Raw genomic sequence first — 23704 nt, 5'->3', positions numbered from 1 at the left:
CTCCACAGCAGAGGTGTATGGCCCACAAAGCCTAAAGTATTGACTCTCTGGCCCTTTTTTTAAAAGATTTTATTTATTTATTCATGAGAGATGGAGAGACAGAGAGAGAGAGAGGCAGAAGGGCAGAGACACAGGCAGAGGGAGAAGCAGGCTCCATGCAGGGAGCCTGAAGTGGGACTTGATCCTGGGTTTCCGGATCACACCCTGGGCTAAGGGCAATGCTAAACTGCGAAGTCCCGGGGCTGCCCTCTCTGGCCCTTTATAGATAAAGTCTACCAACTTGTGCTTTGTAACATTCCCCTGGATCCTCTGCTTCGCTTAAGTGGATCCACTGTTAGGAGCATGTGATTTATACTCAATCTACACTAAACCCCAGATCTGCAACTGAACCACCGACTCATTAAATCCTTGTACCAATAAACCAAACTATTAGCTAATATTCTAGAGCCTTAATATGAAAAAGGTAACTAGGCAAATCCCGCAGACAAGCAAGAACTTGATCCCTTTATCCTCTACCCTGGGTTCAATGTTAGGAAGCTTTTTTTAAAAAATAGAATGGTTTGAAAGCCCAGGATTTGCATAGACTTTGCTTTCTTTTTTAAGGGTTTATTTATTTGAGAGAGAGAGAAAGAGTGGTGGGGAGGGGCAAAGGGAGAGGGAGGGAGAGAAGCAAGCTCCCCGCTGAGCAGGAAGCCCCACTAAAGGCAGGGCTCCATCCCAGGACCTGGAGATCATGACCTGAGTAGGAGGCTGATACTCAACTGCCTGAGCCACTCAGGCGCCTAGACTATGCTTTCTATTTGTTCCTTTCGTCCAGTGGTTCCACCTCTAGCTGCACAATAGAATCACCTGGGGAGCTTTTAAAAGCCACTAATCTCTGGGTCCAGAGATGCTGATTAAATTGGTCTGGGCTTTGTTTAACCTGGTGCTGGTGTTGTTTAAAAGCTCCCCCCAGGTGATTCTGTTGTGTGGCCAGAGTTGAGATACAACCTGGTTCTCAGATTTCACATGCACGTGAAATTGCTGCATAGGGTCATGGCCACCAGACTCAGGGCTGTACATCACTGAGCTCTTTAAGCGACACAAGATATGACTGCTGTAATGTCACTTCTATCATGACAAGATTGTTCAGCTTTCTACAGAGTATCTTGGAGACCACAGTCCAGGTCTTCTATGCTCAGATTTGGCAGAGACTTTCTCCTAGAAGTCTCCAGGGTAAAGCCACTGGCATTTGTGCATGGCCCAGGTCAGGAGAGGTGGAACCTGGGGTGAGCATGCATGTACGACTGTGTATGGTGGGAATAGGGTAGTTTGATACTCACTGCTGCAGACATCTCCTGCCTGAAAGAGCTCAGTGGTGAGCAGAACTAATCCATAATAAGAAAACGCATTGGAAAACCTGTCAGAAAGGAAACAAGAAGAGGTAAAGAAATGATAGGAGATATGCAAGTTCCCTTTCCCCATCCCCTCAGGAAGGACTTGCATCTATAGCAGTCAGGACCAGTCTTTGGATATGGGCGACACAGGGATGTTGGGGGGCTTTCCTGGAGCCCTTGAACAGGCAAATGGTGTACAAAGCATAGTGAAATGATTAAGGGACGTGATCTTGGGTCCTTTAAAAGACCAAGAACAGCATTATATCACAGAGAACACTCAAAGCTGGTTATTCAACTGGCAATAGGAAAAACAAGTATAAGGGACCAAAATTTGGAAGAACACAGTTGTGGCTGACATCTCTCAGGGCTTCTGGGCCAAGCTGGTCAACATGGAGAGAGGAGGGGAAAGCTTTGATAATACAGAACACTGGGCTCCAGCTCTGCCCTTGAACTCCTGAGAGCTGGATCAACTCACCAAGCATTTATTAAACACCTGCTGTGTGCCCCGTACAAGTATGGATTCTACAGACTTCCCTAAAATTTCAGATCAGAATGAAACAGTTAATTAATTTCCGATGGTCCCAGGAACTATAACACTCAAGCCTGTAGGACCAGAACATTCTCATCCTGTGATACAGTCACATGGAAACTGTCATAATCAGACCACAGTAATGAATTTCCTTGGGTTACAATATGTGCTAGCAAATTTAGCGATTTCTGTAGCGTGCAAAAATTAGTCTTTAATTAATTGCTTTTGTATTTGGGTAGTGTTGGCCCAACTGAATCTCATGCATGCAAAGATAGATACCCTCAACCTGGTCTCCCTTTTTAAAAATTCTACAGATTCTACACTTGGGCACAGAATAGGTATCTAATAAATGCCTGGTTCAGCTCTCAGGAATGCAGGGGCAGAACTGGAGCCCAGTTCTGTGTATTATCAAAGCTTTCCCCTCCCCTTCCTTGCAATTGAACACTTTTCAGGGCAATCTTCTGCTAATTAGCACCTCTACTCGAAGGTGCATGGGAAAAGTGAGAACTGGTTAAAGTAGAATGCAGAGTGTTAGCAAGGTCCCTTCTGCACACTGTTCATGCTGTATACATGATTTGGTAGAAAGAAAGTTCAAGGAATAGCTGAGATTTAACTAGTTGTGGATTTTCAGGTTATTACTCTGTACAAATCCCTCCCTCCCATCCTGCCCACATCCAGATATCAGAATGGCTGTTTTTTTTAAGGAAAATACATACCACCACTGGTGGTATCCAAGGCCATATGAGCCAAGAAGGCAACTTAATGGAGCAGGTATATTAAATATCATTGTGACAAAAATTCCTATTTTACATTTCCTTTCAATTACAGTTGACCCTTGGACAACATGGGTTTGAACTGCTCAGGGCCCCCTTGTAAACAGATTTTTTTCAATAAACACAGTACACTACTGCAAGTACATTTTCTCTCCACATGATCTTAATAGCATTTTCTTTCCTCTAAGCTTACTTTAAGATATAGTATATAATAGATATAACATACAAAACATGTGTTTATTGTTTATGTTATCAGTATGTCTTCTGGTCAATAGGAGGCTATTAGTTAAGTTTTGGGGAGTCAAAAAAATTTTTGACTGCTCAGGGGTCTGTGCCTTTAACCCCCTTTCTGCATTGTTCTTCAACTGTATTTTGGTGGTTTCCTAGTCTCATTTACTTGCTAATGAGTCCTTAACACCTACCCTCTCTCTGTGTCTCTTTATTAAATACAGCAGTTCAGTGTCTTGGCAAATCATCAATCTAGCTACTGTTTACTGTATTTCTCTTGAAAATCTATGGCATGCAATTAAGGTTTGCTTCTTTAAAGCAGACGTAAAATTCCCTCTTAGAAGAATCTATCTGAACCCTTGTGCCCTATTGGTGGGAATGCAAACTGGGGTAGCCACTCTGGAAGAGTTTGGAAATTCCTCAAAGAATTAAAAATAGAACTACCCTATGATCCAGTAACTGTATTACTGGGTATTTACCCAAAGAATAGAAAAACACTAATTTAAAAGGATATATGCACCTGTATGTTTATTGCAGCATTATTTAAACATAGCCACGTGGGAGCAGCCCCTGTCCATCACTAGATGAATGGATAAAGAAACTGTATGTATATGTATGTACATAACATACATAATATACACACACATACAGATACACACAATGGAATATTATTCTGCTATAAAAAAAGAATGAAATCTTGCCATTTGTAATGACAGGGATGGAGCTAGAGAGTGTAAGGCTAAGTGAAATAAGTCAGAGAAAGACAAATACTATATGATTTCACTCATGTGGAATTCAAGAAACAAAATAAATAATGGAAAAGAAAAAGGGACAAACCAAAAAACAAACTCTTAACCATAGAAAACAAACTGATGGTGACCAGAGGGAAGGTAGGAAGGTGGATTGATGAAATAGATGATGAGGATTAAGAGTACATTTATCATGATGAGCACTGAGTGATGTATAAACTTGCTGAGTCACTACATTGTATACCTGAAACTAAAATAACACTGCATGTTATCTATATTGGAAATAAAATTTAAAACTTAATTTAAAAAAGACATTTATCTGAGTAAGAAGTGAGTCCAATTAAAGAAAAAGACTAAGAAAATAATAGTACAGGTGATACCTGGATAAGGCAGAGATCAGGAAAGTGATGCTTAAACCACTGAATTTTGTAACTGTTGCCTCAGATCAAAGAGTTCTTTGTGCATCACATAAAACAGAACCCAAAACAGAGCATAGGCAGAAGGGAATCAAAGTGTCAAGAAACAGTTCTTACCATATAAACCAGAGCAACAAAGTTGTCCATCTAAAATGGGGCGTGAAAAGATCCTTCATTCTGCCTCGGTCTTCCTGTTTCAAGACAAGGACATGCTGTTTGCTCTCCTTTTCTCCAGCTGGACTAGCCAGAGACTGGTGGACACCCACGACTGGGAGGGAGGTTGCTGGTGGGCTAATGCTCAGGATCCAAGAACCCAGGACTCAATCCCCCAGCACAAAGTCCCCCAGCCCGGTGAGGCCCTCCAGCTAGGATCTAGCAATGTCTGCAGGCTTGATTGCCCAAGGATTGAGACATTCTGCAATCCCCAACCCCAGCCTGAAATCCTGGAGACAGGAAGCCAACTCCATCAGCTTGGCTCCCAAAGACTCTCTGGTAGTCCCATGGACCCAGGGAGTAGACAGTCAGTACAAGAGAGTCTAACCATTTCATGCTCTGCCTAAGCCAGCTCTAGGTCAAGATCACAAAAATTAATGTGCTGAAAATCAATTCACCAAAAGCCAATGTGTCAAAAGATTGATTAAAATGACTCACTTGCTAATTTCATATAATTTGCTAATATATCAAATCTTTGCCCTAGAATGTTCTTTTTTTCCCTAGATTTTATTTATTTATTTGAGAGAGAGAAAAAAAGATGAGCAGGGGGAGGCGCAGTGGGAGAGGGAGAAGCAACCTCCCCACTGAGCAGGGAGCCTGACTCTGGGCTCCAACCCTCATGATCTGAGCTGAAGGCAGATACTTAACAGACGGAGACACTCTACAGAGCTCTTTTTAAGAGTATATTCTATGACTGTGATTATATTTTTCTTAGATATATTTAACCAACATATTTTTCTTAGTTTGAGAAATGCTTGCTTATTTAAACATGCTAAATGCTTAAAAAAAGATTATGGATTATAGGTGGTTTCGTCTACCTATGACTATTGTCTTTGTGAATAAAAATGTATTTTTTTAGTACCTGAAAAGACAATATTCATTAATAATGTTTCTTGAATATATTTGAGAATGTATTTGTTGAATATATTTTGGAATAGATTTCATTAATATATTTGTAGAGAGAACATTTTGAGGAATAAATGTATCAATATATACATAGGAAAAATATATTCCCATTTATTACATATATTCAAAAAGAATGATCCTTGAAACATGTTTTTTGTAAAAAGACACATTCCCAAGTTAATTCAGGAAAATTGGCTTTTGGAGAATTGGTCTGCTTCTGCTCTTTTTGCTGGTCTCAGGATTTACCACATCCCATGATGCACACACTCCCATGCAGGTGCACAGACACACGTAGGACACAGACAGTGGGCCAGGCACTGACCTGTCTGGAGATGATGAGTTTCCCCAGCGGCATGGGCGCTCCATTTTCCGTAGCTATCCTCTTTAAGGTGGCGATGGCCTTTTCCTGATTCCCAGACAGCACATCATACCTTGCGCTCTCTGGCAGCCACTGTGGGGATAGGTGTGGCAGGTTAGGATGGAACAGGACACTGGGTGTCAGCCACATATTCCATCTAGTTGTGGTGTCTTTAAGGATGAGGGCTCTGGAATGGGTTCATGTAGTTATGATTGCTATTATTATTATTAATGGGTGTTGCTGTCATAGTCCTCCCCCCCCAATATCTTAAAAATAATCCTTACAGGACAGTGTCCTCCTTCACCCCCTCCCCACTGAATATAGTGAGTAGCAGGAGGCCAAGAGACAAAGACTGAGATGTCTTAAAGGATACCTACAAAACACAGGACCGCAAAGAGGAGCAGCGGGACAGCCGAGAGGATGAGTAGCCAGCGCCAGCCCAGGCTGGGCATCACAAACACAGCCAGGATGACCTCGAACACTGTCCCGATGGCCCAGAAAACCTGGCACAGGAAAATAAGATCAGTGATGGGAGCAGCATGTTAGCACATGAGCAATGTCAGCATCATTGTAGACAATGCTACTGATATGGGAAAGGGGTCGTTGGGGTCTGTAAAGTCAGAATGGCCACCACTTTTCCGGTGGTCCATATGGTTGGGCCAGGGCCACCATGTTGTCCATCTCCTGTGGGTGCCATCCACATGGTGTAATATTTGCAAGGTACCCATTGGAGTGTACAATGTGGCAGCTCAAGTTAATGAGATCAGTGCTCCCTCCTGTGAGGTCAATATGGTAATTGGCACATTGGTTTTTATCTATTGACATCCATATCTCTTGACCAATAGGGCCCTAGTATCCTTTGTCACAATTGCCTCTTCCTTACAGGGCTGAATATCTTCTGTGTGCCTCTTGGAGTCACTCCCCATCCTTTCCCATCTTGCCCTTTGTATGTGCTGCACACCAGCTCCCTGTCTTGGCTTCCCACTGAGGGCAGCCAATAAGAAGCCCCACAGGAAATGGGAGGGAAGGGGGAAGGTAAGAGAGGTTGGGGCATTTATTCCTCTGGCTCCCTCTCCACCAGCTAGTCAGGGGCTGGCTGCATCTCTCAGCAAAAGATCACAGCTCCTGTCCAACAGATCTTGACATACAACTCTCTCTGTCCCTCTCTCTCTCTCTCTCTCTGGACTGCTAATTATTTCCTGCCTTTGCCTGGCAACTGGAACTTCAAGCCGGGGGTTATTTAGAAATAGTCCCTTTATCCAACCCTCCTCAAATTATCCTAATTTGAGTATGCTGTCTCCTGCCGGAACCCTGCAACTATTGTCCATTGCCAAACATGGTCCTTTAGCTTCCCCATCAGTTCTGGGAGTCTGCGAGAGGCTTCCTAAATCCCGGTTTGCTTAAACATAGTTTATTTTTGTTGCTGACAACCAGGGGTGATAGTCAAAATGTCTAAGAAACTGGTACAGTGCTGACCAACCAGAATGGATACCAGACACCAGTCATATACTCCCAACACATGCACACCATGACTGAGCCAGGAGTTAACTTGGGGTTCTAAGGGGTTCTATGAGAGCATAGGGTGTCAGGTGATGAGGAGAAATCAGAGACCAGGATCTGCTGGCACAGATGCATCTCAATATTTGAACAGTTGGTTGATCCATACCAATCTGGACCAGCTAACTACCATCCTTACTGGTCAAGGGTAGATGTAGCCAGGGTGGTAAACTGGGCTGTGGGGTTAATGTAATTAATACTGTCAATATGGTCATGTTGACTAAAGAGGTCAGAATGGCATCATCGTCATCACTGTAGACATCAGTGTCCAGAAAGGACAAATAAACCCTACTGCCATTGCATGGAGAGGGGACATTGGGCAGCTACATATTTGTCCTGAGAGCTTCCAGATCATGAGTGGAAAATGGTCACAAGACCCTGGTAGAAAGAAGGTTTGAGAGGGACTAGCTGGACCAAGAACTTTTTAAGGCCGCCTCTAGGCTGCAGAGGTGGCCACCAACACAAGATACAGGTGAGTCTGGATGCAAACAGGGGTAGAGGGTGATATGGATGAGGGCTGGGAGTTTTGGTCTCCTTAGGCTGTCCTCTTCGGCAGCAACTCTCAGATAAAGACCATTTCCAGGGATGCCTGGATGGCTCAGAGGTTGAGCCTTTGCCTTTGGCTCAGGGTGTGATCCCAGAATTTCAGGATCAAGTCCCACACCGGGCTCCCTGCATGGAGCTGCTTCTCCCTCTGCCTATATCTCTGCCTTCTCTCTGTGTCTCTCATGAATAAGTAAATAAAATCTTTTAAAAACCCACAACATTTCCAGAACAAGAATGACATACCACCTGCCTGCCACCATTTTTTTTTTTTAAGAAATTGAATTTTTGTTGTCAACCAAAGCACTTATCTGTATAGTAGGGAAAAAAATCAAACCAACCATGTCCTAATTGACGTAACTGACAAACTCCCGTTTCCTTATCCTGTGGCTCAGGACACCTGAGAATCTCCTGCTCAGGGACTGAGCACTCTTGGGGAACCCAGACCCCCCTCCTTACCTCAATCAGCAAAATACACTTAGCTCTGGCCTTCATGGGAAGGAACTCAGCATATAGCGTCACCCTGAAAGCAGAGAGACAGGAAAGGAGTTAAGGTTAGGACTGCCACAGCTTTCTGAATTTCTTTTTTTTTTAAGTATTTATTTATTTGAGAGAGAGAGAGAGAGTGCAAGAGAGCAGGGAGAGGAGCAGAGGGAGAGGGACAAGCAGACTCTGTGCTGAGCAGGGGGCCTGACATGGGGCTCGATCTCATGACTCTGAGATCATGACCTGAGCAGAAATCAAGAATCTGACACATTCTGAATTTCTGGGCCAACATTCCTCTGAGGGTGGTCTGTGGACCACTTAACTTCAGAATTTTCTGGGAGGATGGCTAAGTACATTGATCCCCAAGCCCTTCCCTAGACCACTGGGAACAGACTCTCAGGGGTGGGGTTCTGGCATCTGCATACTTAACTAACTCCCCACATGGTTTTCGAATTTAATAACTGCTGCCATGGAGCCCTACCCACAACCTAGGAAATCTAGGGGAAAATAGGGTGTGAGATAATGGGCACTTCAATCTAGAATTGAAAAAAATTATTCAGGTTATCCCTAATGCTCATGTCCTGAATAGTCTTAAAAAGTATGGGCCTTTCATTCTGTAGGATGCCCCTCATCCTAAGTCCATCTGAAGTCTCCCTGAGACCAGACTCAGGCCACATTTGCTTGGCAAGAACCCCACAGAAATGATACTAAGGTCTCCCCAATGCCTTACATCAGGGCCACATGATGTCAACTCATCTCATTGCTGCTGACATTAACCTTCGTCATTGGATCAAGTTGATGTCTGACAGATTTCTCCATCCTAAAGTTATCATTTTTTCATTTGTGATCACTAAATACTTTGTAGGGAAGAATTCAGAGATTATGCCAATGTCCTGTTCCCCATAGAACCTGTATCACCAGCTTTAGTATTCCATCCATTGACAATTTCTTTTTTTTTTTAAGGTTTTATTTATTTATTCATGAGAGACAGAGAGAGAGGCGCAGAGACACAGGCAGAGGGAGAAGCAGGCCCCATGCAGAGAGCCCGATGTGGGACTCGATCCTGGGTCTCCAAGATCACACCCTGGGCTGAAGGCAGTGCTAAACCGCTGAGCCACCGGGGCTGCCCCCTCAATGACAATTTCTGCCTGAATCAATGCTACTATGGTGGTAACAGGTGGTACTTTTTATTCCCATTATTCTTTCTACATTTAGGATTGATATTATACTATAAGGAAGAGTTTCCCTTCTCCCTCTTTTTTTTTTTTTCCCTTCTCCCCTTTATCTATCTATCATCTATCATCTATCTATTCATTCATTTAATCACTATGGACCTGTGGATTCCTATTTTATTCAGTGGGTTGTAAGCCACTAACCATTATTCTTTTGATGCTCAGACTGTCCCATCTGGCCACTGGAAGACTTTTCAATCCAATCTCTATATCTTTTTTACATGCCTCCATCATTCTTTGAGCACTTCTTTACTTTCTGGCACAAAAAGATGTTCAGGCTCCTGATATAATTTCCTTGCCTCAACCATGGTATCAGCCATTTTTCTAAGAAGTCCTGGTTCCTCTTGGTAGAGGACAGTATTTAGAAACCAAGATCTGAGTGTGGAGTGTGCTCATTGCTACTGGTCTGTCATTGCTCCTAGGTCTTCTCAGTGGACAAAGCTAAGAGATCTATCTATCCATCATCTATCTATCTATCATCTCTCTTGGTCTCTTCATTTCTCTCTCTCCACATGCACACTATACATCTATGTCTATTTCTATATCTGTGTGTATGTATTTAAAAAAAAATGAGTTCACACTGATACTTTCAATTTCAGTCCAACCAGAAGGTTAGGGTTCTTTCTTTCCTTCTTTTTTTAAGTAATCTCTATACTCAACGTGGGGCTTGAACTCGCATATTCCACTGACTGAGCCAGCCAGGCACCCCAAGGTTAGGGTTCTTTCTAGCCCTTCCAGTTTCCATGTTTATAATTCCTTTCTCCAACATTGAGACACCCAGGCCTCATTATCCTCAATATATTTCTTATTTGCTTTATCAATTTATTTGTTTGTTGAATGTAACCAATGCCCTAACTATACTAGCTGCCTCCTTCATCTACTACATTCATGCCCCCTTCTCCTGTCTTTTACTTCTTCAGCCATTGGCCATGCTGGAAAGAGAAGGAAACCTCTAAACTACTTCTCTGCCCTGCCTTTCATTTTGCTAGGAAGAGGCCTTCTCTCTTCCCACATCTCCCACCTAAGTCAAGCATATGAGCAACTAGATGGCTTCATATTACTCTCCTCGCTCTTCATAAGGGAGATGGGGTAGAGAGAGACTAATTTCCATGGACTCCCTTTTTTTTTTAAAGATATTATTTATTCATTCATAAGAGACACATATAGAGAGGCAGAGACATAGGCAGAGGGAGAAACAAGCCCCCTGCAGTGACCCTGTTGTGGGACTCGATCCCAGGACCCCAGGATCACTACCTCAACCACTGAGCCACCCAAACGTCCCTCCATGGACCTTTCGATACAGATGGGGTTTGTAGACCCATCTAGATCTCCTAGGATCCCTTTACTAGTTCAGTTTGCCCAACTCAAAGAAGGAAAAATTCTTAGGGGCCTCAGAGGAAAGGCTAGGACTTTAGTATTTCAGATATACTCTATTTAGAGAAAAGTATAAAGAGAAAGTCAATGCCATTTAGTTTACTTCACAATATAAGTATTTTAGTATATTCTTTCTTCCTGTCTTGATCTTTCGTCTTTATCTCTCTTTTTCTTTCTCGAGATCTCTCTCTAGCTAACATCATACTCAAGAATTTTGAACCCTACTTTTTATTCGATTTATAAATAGCATCTCCATGCCATTTAAAATCCTCTTACACACATATATTCCATCATATGCATGAACCATACTTTTCTTAATAATAGCTACCTTTTATTGAGCACCTGCTATGTGCCAAACATTCTTCTAGATGTTTTACATGCATTATCTCACTCAATAAACATTTCAAATCAATGGGGTAGATAATTATAATCTTCTGTGTGTGTATATATCTTTAATTCTCATTTTCTCCTCTAGATCTATGCCAGGTAAATTGTTACTTGACCAGGATCACATAGGTAGTAAGTTAGTAAGTAGAAGAGCCAAAATTCTAATCCAGATCTGCTAAATTTTGTAGCCTATCAACCATTTCCCTATTTCGATGGTTTCACAATTACAAACAATACTTTAGTAAACATCTTTAGGCTAAAAACATCTTTGTCTTCATGTGGCTCCCTTAGGATAAGTCCCTGTTAAGTGGAATTTGTGTCAAAGGGCATGTATAGATTTAAGGCTTTTGATATATATTACCAAAGCGGTTCCCAAAAAACCTTGTTCCAAGTTATATGCCCAAGTTATATGCCTACCTCTCTCAACAAAAACCATTAGGAATTTCACTAACTCAGCTCTGAGAATGGGGACCAAGATTATAGTGGTTACGGAGGGTTATAGTGATTACAATGGATGACCTCTTTGAAATTTTTAAAAATATTTTATTTATTCTGAGAGACACACAGAGAGAGGCAGAGACATAGACAGAGGGAGAAGCAGGCTCCATGGAGGGAGCCTGATGTGGGACTCGATCTCGGTACCCCAGGACCACGACCCCAGCCAAAGGCAGATGCTCAACCACTGAGCCACCCAGGTACCCTTCTTTGAAATTTTTGTGCTATTCTCCAAATGATGTGCCTACATTATTTTTAAAAATCCATAATAATAAGATGAAAGGCATGTTTACCTTTTCTCCACCAAATTAAACTACTAACCATGCAGCAGCATATTCTAAGGGCAAAGCTATTCCTGTCCTTAGATGGCAAGGATTTCCTTTTATAATGAAGGAATTATTGGAAATAATTCCAATGCTATTGGAAATAATTCCAATGCTATTCCAATGCTATTCCAATGGAGTTCTTTCTTTCTTTCTTTCTTTCTTTCTTTCTTTCTTTCTTTCTTTCTTTCTTTCTTCTTTTTCTTTTTTTTTGTTACATAAGTAGTACATGAAGGCATTTTCATTGTAAAACAATTTAGCGATACACAAATATACAGAGTATATGATGATTCTTCCTCTTCCCCATTGCCCCTACTTCCATCCTGCTCCCCCAGAGCCATATCAACCAGGAGTTTGCTTTGCAAATTTCCAGCCCCTTCTCTACATAAATAAATAAATTTAAACAATATATCTTTCCTTTTTCCTCCCTTCCCTTTTCTTCTCTCCCTCCTGTCTTCCCTCCCTTTCTTCCTTCCTTGCTTTCTTTTTTCCTTCCTCCCTCCCTCCCTCCCTTCCTTCCTTAACACGTATGCAGCATAGTCTTCATGTTTCACCCATACAAATGCTCCAACTCTTGCCACTTCCATGCATGTCCATCTAGTTTCCAACTGTCAGCACCTGCAACTCTCCCCTGGTGCTTTCTCTGGTTATTAAAACTTGCTCTGCCAACCTCTGTGGCAGACCAAGAGTGCCAAGGAATTTAAACTTCTCAGGAGGAGCTCTCAACAAATGACAGTTCCCTCATCCCTTGAACAGGACAATCTGGAGATACATGCGGCAGGATCTCCCAGACTAAACTACTTGCTCTAGCATCTCTGTATCAGGATCTGCTTTCAGTAAGACAGTTTGGAAATCTTTCCATATTAACATACATATAATAGATCTACTGCATTATTTTTAAACAGCTACAACCCTGTTGATGAATACTTAGATGTTTTTCAATTTCTTGTTTTTGCCACCTAAGCCACAAGAAACATTTTTTCCTGCAATCGTTGTGCCCCCTACTTGGCCATTATTTATGGCAGTTCATTATGAAAATGAGCTGTTTGATCTTCATCCAAAGTATGATGATTATTACAATCACACTGAAGAATAAAAGAATGAGCAATGAAAGTAGCAATGCCAAGAAACAGTTGATACTGGTGTGAATAAATTCCCACTGAAAATAATCACATTTATAGCACTTGGCAATTAGAGATTTGCCATTTGGATCACATACTTGGAAAGAAGTGACCTGTGATCTCCATTTGGCATTTCTGCTTGGTCTTGAGGGGAAAGAGCAGTGCCAAGGACAGGTTTGTGAGCAAGCTCTAGACACCAATCTGAAGAATCTTCTAAGGAGGTTTCAAGGTGGAATAGATGGGCAGCTTCCATGAGCATTAATCTTTAAAAGTGGCTAACACACAACCAGGGTGCCAGTTAAGGCGGGTTTCCATCTCAGTCTCTTAGCTAAGGGGCATTTCTGCCGGAATACACAGCACCCACTACTGGAAATAATAAACAATCTGTCCTGGTGCCAACAGGTCTCTTACATATATTTTGTGTATATTTTGTAATTAGAGGCAATGATCATTTTTGATGCTTATTTGCATTTTCTAAATTTTTCTAAAACGAAATGGTATTACTTGTAATGATAAAAATAAAGTTACTTCTAATTTCTTCGCTTGAGTTAAAGTCTCTTCCCTCTTGCTGCTCCTCCATAGAGAGAAAAGGTAATTATTTGGCATCCCAAATGTGATCTTCTTTCCTGTCTTAATTAAAGGGAATAGAAACCACTCAGAACCTCCAGTTCTACATCCCCAGATTCATCTCCAAATCAGTACCAGGGACCCAGCAGACATTAATGATCTACCAGGACTTTCTGACTATATAAGCTCAGAATCCTTTCATGACATCTGTTCAAATGTAAGAACTTTGGCATTAGATGGGTGTGGATTTGAACCCAGTTGCTCCATGTGGTAGATGGTTTGTACAAGGTGCCCCACTATTTTCCCTCCCTGTATCTTGCTTCCTTACAAGTCACTCCATGCAAAGTCTACTTCCCCAACCCTTGAATCTGGGCCTTGAGTCTTGCTCTCGTTCAATAGAGAATAGAAGTGAAATAGAAGTGGTATTGTGCCCATTTCAAGCTTGGATCTCAAGATACTCTATGGCTTTTGCTTGCAGATTTGAACCCCTGCCCAGGTGCAGGTGACCAGGTGCTGGGGCTAGCCAGTTGGAGTTTGAGAGGCTTGTGGAGCACAGGTGAGTCAGCTGTGGCCATGCTAGCCTAGCCAGCCCCCATCCAATTCACCAGTTGACTGGAAACACATGAGTGAGCACCACTGAGCCCAGAACAATCAAACTGCCCAAGTTCAGAATCATGAGTTCAATAAATTGTTGTTAAGCCATAAATGTCGGGGTTGTTTGTTACAAAGCAAGAGGTAACTCCACACCACATTTAATAACCATCTGGCCTTAAGCAAGTTTTTTTTAACAATCTCTGAGCCTCAATTTCTCATCTGTAAACTGGGAGTGATAGGGTTGTCAATGAACAGCATAGTGCTTAGGACTTGGTAAGCACTCAATGGACATTACAATAATGATCAATATTAATGTTACTATTTTTAGTACCAAGGACCAGTATAAACACCTACTTTGGGAGAAGAAATAATAGAAGAAAAAAAGGAATGAGGCATCTGGCTGGCTCAGTCAGTCATAGTCATGTGACTCTTGATCTTGGGGTTGTGAGTTTAAGCCCCACATTGGGTGTAGAGATTACTTAAAAATAAAATCTTTAAAAAATTTTAAAAGTAAAAAGAGGGATAGAAGGAAGCACATAAAAAAGCACAGATCAGGGCTGAGGGATGGGCTCTTTATTAATAATACAGTTTACAGATGAGCTAACTAAACTTATTGAGGTCATAATTTTTGCAAGATATGTAAGTCAAGTTATTATGCTATATGCTTTGAATATATAGTGTTAGATGTCAATTCTACATCAATAAAACTGAAAGAAAAAATTCAGTTGTTTTTTGCACTTTTAAAAATTATACAGCAAAGACTTACTCATTTGGTTTTGTGAGATGGTGCAAAGTCTAAATGAATGGAAACTCTTGGTTGCTTTAATTATATAAAAATATCTTCAATTAGGGACGCCTGGGTGGCTCAGCAGTTGAGCGTCTGCCTTCAGCTCAGGGCGTGGTTCCGGAGTTCCAGGATGGAGTCCCACATTGGGGTCCCTGCATGGAGCCTGCTTCTCCCTCTGCCTGTGTCTCTGCCTCTCTCTCTCTCTCTCTCTCTGTGTGTGTCTCTCATGAATAAATAAATAAAATCTTAACAAAAAAAAACCCTTCAATTAAAAGAAGTCTGCAACTAAATGTTTCCAAATAATGAACTCAGGGGAGCCATTTTTATAACTAGTTAAGAACATTGCATAATTAAGACATGATTATTTTTATGTAAATGGCTGGCGTGGAAGTGCTGGGAAGCCAGTGGCTCTCTTGGGTGGCTAAATATTTCTTCTGTAATTTTGTTTCTGTTTTTTTTTAAGGTTTTATTTATTTATTTGAGAGAGAGCACACATGAGTGGAGTGAGGGGCAGAGGAAGATGTAGACTCCCTGCTGAGCAGGGAGCCCAGTTTGGAGCTTGATCCCAGGACCCTGGGACTAGGGCTTGAGCCGAGGGCAGATGCCTAACCCACTGAGCCACTCAGGTGCCCTTTATTTCTAATTTTTATTTGCTCTCCTCAAATAAGCTATACAGTATTTAAGAAAATATGTTTGCAGGGTCAAGTGATGTTTAAATCTGAGCTCTGCCCTTTGTCAGCTGTGATGTGGGAACAGAGGACTAGCTGAGGACAAAGCACACTGACAAGTCCTTGAAACAGGCAAAGAGACACTCCTCTACAGACTCAACTACCTCAATGTTCATACTTGGCTAAGGCCAGAAGGCAATCTTAGCCCGACCTCCAGGATCCTGTAAGTCTACTTTAACATATAAAAATTCCTTTAGAAATTTCCCTTTATCTCTAAACCCCCAAGATACGTGTTGGCAATCATCCCCCAAGCACATGGCCCACCAATACACATCTGAAGGGTCTCATGACTAAGGTTTAATTAGACAGTAATAAGTAACCTTTTCCCAACAACAGCTAGCCCCCTCAAGGTCCTGGAAACCTTGCTTCTTCCTCTCATTCCACCATTTCAAACAAGGATCACTGAACATTCTAAATATGTAGTTCCTTTCCCTTCTCCCTTATGGGAAGAAAATTCAGGTAGCTATTTGGAGGCTGGGTTCAGCCATCATCTACCTGAGTATCCCTGGGAAAGGAATTTAATGTGTACTTCTGAGAGTGCTTTCTTTCCAGCCACTAGGGAAAGATTGTCCCCTAGTCAATGAATGGCTCATGAATGGGACAGTGGCTGTTTGTAGGAATTCCTGGAGTTGGTCCAGACATGGAGGACATTGGCCACAAGCCCCTGCCAGCCCAGATTTATAGGCTTGGCTTAATGGCCTTTGCCTTGAGCTCCGGTGGTTTTTAAGCCTATTCTAGGCCCAGGAGTGTATGTCAGATGTCTACTCTGCAGAGCCCTGGAGGGGTCAATAATGAATAGGGAAGGAAGGACTGGAGGGAACTGAGAGCCACTCACTGCCCTTCCAGCCTCTAAGTGGCAGAAAGAGTCTGGGGATTTGTTTTCATATTCAATCCATGTGGTTATATCTCCTGTCCCCATTTATTCCTTCCCTAATAACCCACTGAATCCAACATCCGTCACACTGACACCTGAGCTTCACAGCCTTTGGGAGACCACGCAAATGCTTACATTCACTGAGTGCTCTCTGCCAGACACTGTCCCAGGCATTTCACATGTGCTATCATGTAATATTCTAACTGACCCCATGATGTAGGTATGCTATTATCCCCATTGTAGAGATGAAGGAACTGAGAAGTAGAAAGGTTTAGTGACTTGCCTAAGAGCACACAGCTGTTAAGGGACAGTCAGAATTTTTTTTTTTTTTGACAGAATTTGAATCTGGTAATCATGACCAAGTCACACTACTTCAGTGTTAGCATTACTCTTCTAGATTCCCTCTCTTACTCTTCCCCAATTGTGATATTCAACAGGCTCAACAGGCTCAAGAAGTCAACCAGTGAACTGTTAACCCCCAAGAGGCAATTGGGCCAGATCCTCATGCACATTCTGCCATTCTGCAAGCAACAGAGACCAACGCAGAGCACCCAGGATGGAGTCGTCCCATGTCACATGGTGGCATAGTATTGGTACTGGACATCTTCCATTGTGGAAGGAGCAGTAACTCATCTTGATGGAACTGGCACATATTCTGGGCATGGGTTTGCCTTTCCTGCCTACGGGGTCCCAGCCAGCACCAGCTTTCAAAGTATTCAACTCATTGACACAGAATCCCACATTATAGTGTTTGAGACCGAGGGAGCTGATACATATCAAAGGAGATGCCCTAGTGGTATATGACCATGGAATCCACTTATGGTACCTTGAAGATGCTGGCCTGATGGGGGATGGAACTGCCTCTTGAAGATGCCATGGAGGCATTGGCTTGGAGATAATGCTCTGTGAGGATGGGATACTGTCTTCTAGGATAAAATATACCCTTAAGTCAATGTCCATCATATGGTGCAATGTAGAAGGAATACATCCTCTGAAATCAAAGGGTTGAAGGAGGAATTTGTAATTGCCTCACCTGTGGAGTTAGAGGTCCTGGTTCCAGAGAGGGCATGCTTCCCCCAGGGCATGCTTCCCCAACAAGAATCCCATTAGACCCTATGTAACATCTGCCACTTAGTAAATTTGGGTTCCTTGTGTCAAGAAAGAGTCAGCATTCTGTCTTAGGAATTGATCCTGGGCATCAGGAGGCAATAGGGTTACTGTTATCTAATGGGGTACCCAGGTGATATCCTGGACATCTCTTGGTAATTCTCTGCCCAATTTTGGTGTTAAATGGACAAGAAGCAGCTATGGCCTGAGAAGGGCACAGTGACTCAGGCATGTGGTCTGGAACACCTCACCAGGTAAACCATCTTGATCAGTGGAAATGCTGGCCAAAGGCAATAGGAACCTACACGAGCAGCTGGAGAGGGAGATATTAGGCATCAGCAGCAGCCATGAGACCAGCAGCAATAACAGGGACTTTAGTTTACCTCACTAGCCAGCCTCTTTTAAGTCTTTTCAGGGAAAAGACCAATCAGAGTGCTGGAAAAGCTGTTCCCTGATGGGGTAGACTTATTATATGAAGCAAGGAGATCCAAGAGGTACAAAGGGTTTCTGTGATATACCACCTGGACTCACCCTTCAGGACTGAGGGACATACTCCCTCTGGAACGACCAGGAATGTTACCTGCTAAGGGCTCAGAATTGGGGCCCTGCCAGAAATTGCCTTGCCCCAAAGTAGCTACTTTGCCCAAGGTCACTCTCTCTTTTTGAGGGCACCTCATGTCCAATATGGCTGATGTGAAGGTATAAAGGTCCAGCCCCCATGCCTCATTTTGGAACAATTCTAAGGAGCCATTCCAGTTCTGGAACTCCTATAGGGTCAGCTCTGCTCAGCTCCTCCCTCTGTCCATTCAAGCTTTACTCACTCCCTTGCAGGTGCTGATCTCAATAATTGCTTGCACACTAATCTCCATCTCACATTCTGTTTTCTGAGATCCCCACCTGTAATAGGGACCGTATTTGTCTTGCTCACGCTGTATCCCCAGCGTGTAGTACAGGCCAGTGCCATAGTAGGTGCTCAAGAAATATTAAATAAGTGAACAAACTGGGCCTTGTGGGAAATTTCCCTAAATTATTGTAACAAGAATTATTATTCCTTACCTTCAACCCATCCTACCCACTATTGCCAGATTAATACTTCTAAAGTACCTCCCCTGCTCAAGAAGTCTCAGTGGCTCCACACTGCCTGTAGACAATTCCTTTGGCCTGGCATTCAAGACCTTTAGGAAGCTTGCCCTGGTCTACCTGTCCAACCTTAGCTTTCAATTCTCACATATCTCACCCCAACGAGCTAACCCAAATGGACTATTATCCTTCCTCGGACTCAACTCTGGCTTCTTCTTTTCATTCAGATCCCTTCATATGAAATATTCTACATCATCCTCAATCTGCCTCTAGGTCTTTCCAAATCCTTTGCATCTTTAATAGAGAGACAGTACAATGCAATGGTTAGCACCTAGACTCTGGACTTAGAGGGCCTGAGATTCTCACTATGCCTCTTTCTGACTGTGTCACCTAGGGTAAGTCACTTCACTTCTCTGTGCGTCAGTTTCTGTATCTGTGAAATGGGATGAATAATTGAATTTACCTAGGGTTTTGCGGGGATTACATGAGATAATCTGGTAAACTGTTTAGAAAAGCACATGCCTCCTAGTAAACACTAAATATTGGCCATTATCATCCTATAGGATGGCCCCTTTTCTTTAGGGGGCCAGATAGGAAATAATGTCTTTGCTGAGACTACTCAACTCTGTTGCTGTATATGAAAATGGGTATAGTTAATATGTAAATGATGGATGTGGCTGTGTTCCAATAAAACTTTATTTTTTATTTTTTATTTTTTTTAATTTTTATTTATTTATGATAGTCACACAGAGAGAGAGAGAGAGGCAGAGACAGGCAGAGGGAGAAGCAGGCTCCACGCACCGGGAGCCTGACGTGGGATTCGATCCCGGGTCTCCAGGATCGCGCCCTGGGCCAAAGGCAGGCGCTAAACCGCTGCGCCACCCAGGGATCCCCCCAATAAAACTTTATTTATAAAACTAGTCTGCAGGTCAGATACACCCCATATGCCATTGTCTGCCCATCTTCCAGGACAGAGTGGCTTCTTCTAACAACTGTGACTATTCTCAGTGCCTTAACAACAGCACCAACAAAGACTCAGTTTGCATCTGATTAGGCCCACCACACCTCATGCTTAGGTTAGAAGAGGAAGAGGGCCCTCATGTGCCTTGTGATGGTTAAGAGCATGGATGCTATAGGCAGACAGACTCGGGTTCTTAGTTCCACTACACACCATATGTCTTGGGCAAATGATTTCACCCATTGAGTCTTGGTTTCAACTATAAAAGGGAGATTGCAATCATTTGATAACACATACCTCCTGGGGCTGCTGCGATGTGCCTAGAAATATGTCCAATCAAGGCTAGATCTATAGTTTTATTTTTTATTTTATTATTTTTTAATTAGTTATTTATTTTTAGATTTTATTTATTTATCCATGAGAGACACACAGAGAGGCAGAGACACAGGCAGAGGGAGAAGCCAGCTCCACGCAGGAAGCCTGATGTGGGACTTCATCTGGGGACCCCAGGATCACACCCTGGGCCTAAGGCAGGTGCTAAACCACTGAGCCACCCAGGGATCCCCCCACCCCTTTTTTTAGATGATCTATATTTTTATTATTATTTCACATTTATGACTTTCCAGCTATTGTGTTGTGTTTTTCTAAGATTTTATTTTTTAAAGATTGATTGATTGATTTGAGAGACAGAAAAGAGAGAAAGCAGGAGCAGGAGGAGCAGAAGGAGAATCACAAGTAGACTCTATACTGAATGCAGACCCTGATGTGGGGCTCGATCCCAGGACCCTGAAATCATGACCCTAGCTAAAACCAAGAGTCAGATGCCTAATTGACTGGATCACCCAGGTGCCCCTTAAGATTTTATTTTTAAGTAATCTCTAGGCCCAATATGGGGCTTGAATTTACAATCCCAAGATCAAGAGTTACACACTTCACTGACTGAGCCATCCAGGTGCCCCTATTATGTTGCTTTTGTTTTGCCAATCATTACTGATAATGGTACTATTTTCTGGCTACATCATACCTCCTTGATGCCAGAAGCCCTAGTGGACCATCTCTGCATCCCCCCCAGGCTATGAACATAGTTGACTGGCTGTCTTGCTGGGTGGCCAGAGCTGGGCGTTTACTTACGACTGGGGGACCCCTCCGATCCCGAAGCCCACCAGGCCCCGGAGCACCAGGATCCAGCTGTACACGGGTGCGAAAGCACTGAGGATGCCATAGTACAGAGTCCAGAGCACACTGATCTTCAGCCCCTGTGGAGAAGGAAGACACCAAGTCACAGAGCTTCTCAGTACCTCCAGGCCATGTGGCCCCCAAACCTGTTGAAAGTCATCAATGGGGTCATGCTAAACAGCAATCCGCACAGATTCTCTGTGGGATGGTGCCAACCTCCAGGGGGAAGGGCTGTGGGAAAATTCTGCAGCATTCTTGGTTGCCCCAATGATTGGCATTTAATATATAGGGGCCTGAGATGTTAGATGCAGTGCATGAGACTCAATAAAGACTTGTCTTGTATCCTGCACCATCTCAAATTGAACTTTCTACTTGCCTATCGTCCAGGTGAAAACTCCATGACTATCTGTACCTTGACCTTCACTCTATTTTATATAGAAATAAGATTTGAATATACACTTAATTTTGCAGGAATCCAACTTCTAGGTAAATCAAAGGAAGTTTGTGTGTGGTTTTTCTGGAACTTTACAAAATTGTTCTTCATTTCAGAAAGCCATGTTGTCAATGGCAACACTGCATATGGTATTTGAGTCATTGAGGGAACACTCCAGTATCTGTCTGCATTCATAGGGTTTCTACGTGTATCTATGAATAGACTGATCTAAATCTATTTCAAAATGTCAAATATAAAGAAAAAAGCATCAACAAAATTCAGTTAAATACAAGTTTATTTATAATCAGAGACAAATATTAACTTCTTTTTATCTGGACACTTGTGCATGCACATTTGCATATTGAAAATAAATTTAACTAACTGCCTCCTTTAAAAAGTTCTCCATTATATCATACTTGGGGCATTATACCTGATTTATTTTATTATTTTATTTTTTTTATAACTGGTTTCTTTTAAAGATTATGTGGGTGGCTATTTTATTTTTTAAATTATTTCTGGATAATTAAGGGCGTTATTAAAAGTTTTCATAACAATTTCTAAGTAAAGGGAACATTGTATTTCACGGGGTTGAGAACCACCTAGAGATAACAATGCTGCAAAACAAACATGCTGCGTATTCCTGGAGTGTTAATTACTCTTAGAGACTGAGAAACAATCAAGGGTGAATGCAATTTAAGGTGTTATTTTTTTTTATTTTTATTTTTTATTTATTTATGATAGTCACACAGAGAGAGAGAGAGAGAGGCAGAGACACAGGCAGAGGGAGAAGCAGGCTCCATGCACCAGGAGCCCGACGTGGGATTCGATTCTGGGTCTCCAGGATCGCGCCCTGGGCCAAAGGCAGGCGTCAAACCGCTGCGCCACCCAGGGATCCCGGTGTTATTTTTTTTTTTAAGATTTTATGTATTTGACAGAGAAAGAGCACAGGCAGCAGCAGAGGGAACGGCAGGCAGAGGGAGAGGGAGAAGCAGGGAGCCGGATGTAGGGCTCAAGCCCAGGACCCTGGGTTCACGCTAACCAACACCAAACATATTATGGAATAGAACACAAATTCTATGTGGATTTTAGACCTGCAACATGGTGTCTGGGCAGGTCTCTCTCTGTAGTACTTCCCCCAGATCCAGCCTTGAGTGCACCCTCTCGTCTCCCTGGGGACACTTCAGGTGGGAAGTCTGAAGCACACTGACTTTAGCTTTCCAGTTAAAATGAATGAGGGTGCCTTGGCTGGCTCAATCAGAAGAACATGGGAGTCTTGATCTTGGATGTAGAGATTACTTAAATAAATAAACTTACAAGAAATTAAAATGAATTAAAAGGGACTAGAGAGGAAATTTGGAGGTCTGACAGATGACTTCCAGTTTCTTGGAAAATGATTTCAAGTGGGAGAGAGAATACTTTAAATAACTTTCATTAGCTTGCAAGAAAGTGATTTTTCATTCCAATCATTATTCTGATTATGTCCAAGAGAAAAGATCTATGTGGTGCTAGTCTGTCTTTAACATCTTTTTAAACACTCTTAATCTCTATTTTTAACAGATTGGACAGGAGGCAACTGTAACCAACTAGAATTTAGTAACATTGTTTTATTTTCATTGTATTTATTTTTGCAGCTATTTCCTTTTTAGGACAATTGCTACTGATTTCCTATTTAGGACTCTCTATAAAGTTTCCCTTTCCAAAAACATGCATTTAAGGGTTTTTAAAAACGATTTTAATTTATTTATTTGAGAGAGAGAGAGAGAGAGAGAGAGCAAGTGGGGGGAGTGGCAGAAGGAGAGGGAAAATCTCGACTCTCTGATGAACATGGACCCTGAGATCATGACCTGAGCTGAAATCAAGAGTTGGAAACCTAGCCAACTGAGTTAACCAGGTGTCCCAGTTTGTTTGTTTTTTTAAAAAACGAAGTTGTGGGCACCTGTGTGGCTCAGTGGTTGAGTGTCTGCCTTTGGCTCAGGGCATGATCCCAGGGTCCTGGGATCAAGTCCCGCATCAGGCTCCCTGCAGGGAGTCTGCTTCTTCCTCTACCTGTGTCTCTGCCTCTCTCAATGTCTCTCATGAATAAATAAATAAATAAATAAATAAATAAATAAATAAATAAATAAATAAAATCTTTTTTAAAAAGTAAAATTGATATAAAGAAAGATATTAAGTATATAACAAAACAGATGGGATAGGAATTATCTAAGCCTAGGGAGTTATGGATCTATTGCAACAATAATAAAGCAACATTTCTACACTCCGAAACACACGACTACGAAATTAGTATTTGCCACATATTTACTTACTTCCTTTCTTGTGGCTTAAGCTATCTTA

The 23704-nt window shown here is 42.2% G+C and overlaps 1 protein-coding gene across 2 annotated transcripts in view; it reads right to left on the bottom strand.

Moving 5' to 3' along the window:
- The window catches only part of SVOP (SV2 related protein), a 70724-nt gene that overhangs the window by 13197 nt on the left and 33823 nt on the right, over nt 1–23704 (bottom strand). For both annotated transcript variants that reach the window (XM_077876032.1, XM_077876031.1), the window contains 6 exons: nt 20893–21017; nt 8108–8171; nt 5926–6051; nt 5513–5641; nt 4189–4262; nt 1323–1399 (listed from right to left, as the gene is read on the bottom strand). In XM_077876032.1, coding sequence (XP_077732158.1) covers nt 1323–1399; nt 4189–4262; nt 5513–5641; nt 5926–6051; nt 8108–8171; nt 20893–21017 — 595 coding nt within the window. The remainder of the gene's footprint in view (nt 1–1322; nt 1400–4188; nt 4263–5512; nt 5642–5925; nt 6052–8107; nt 8172–20892; nt 21018–23704) is intronic.

This window comes from Canis aureus, chromosome 27 (genome assembly GCF_053574225.1).
Source record: "Canis aureus isolate CA01 chromosome 27, VMU_Caureus_v.1.0, whole genome shotgun sequence".
Lineage (NCBI taxonomy): Eukaryota > Metazoa > Chordata > Mammalia > Carnivora > Canidae > Canis > Canis aureus.
Note: the sequence above shows the minus strand (reverse complement) of the source record. Positions and strands in the feature narration are given on the sequence as shown.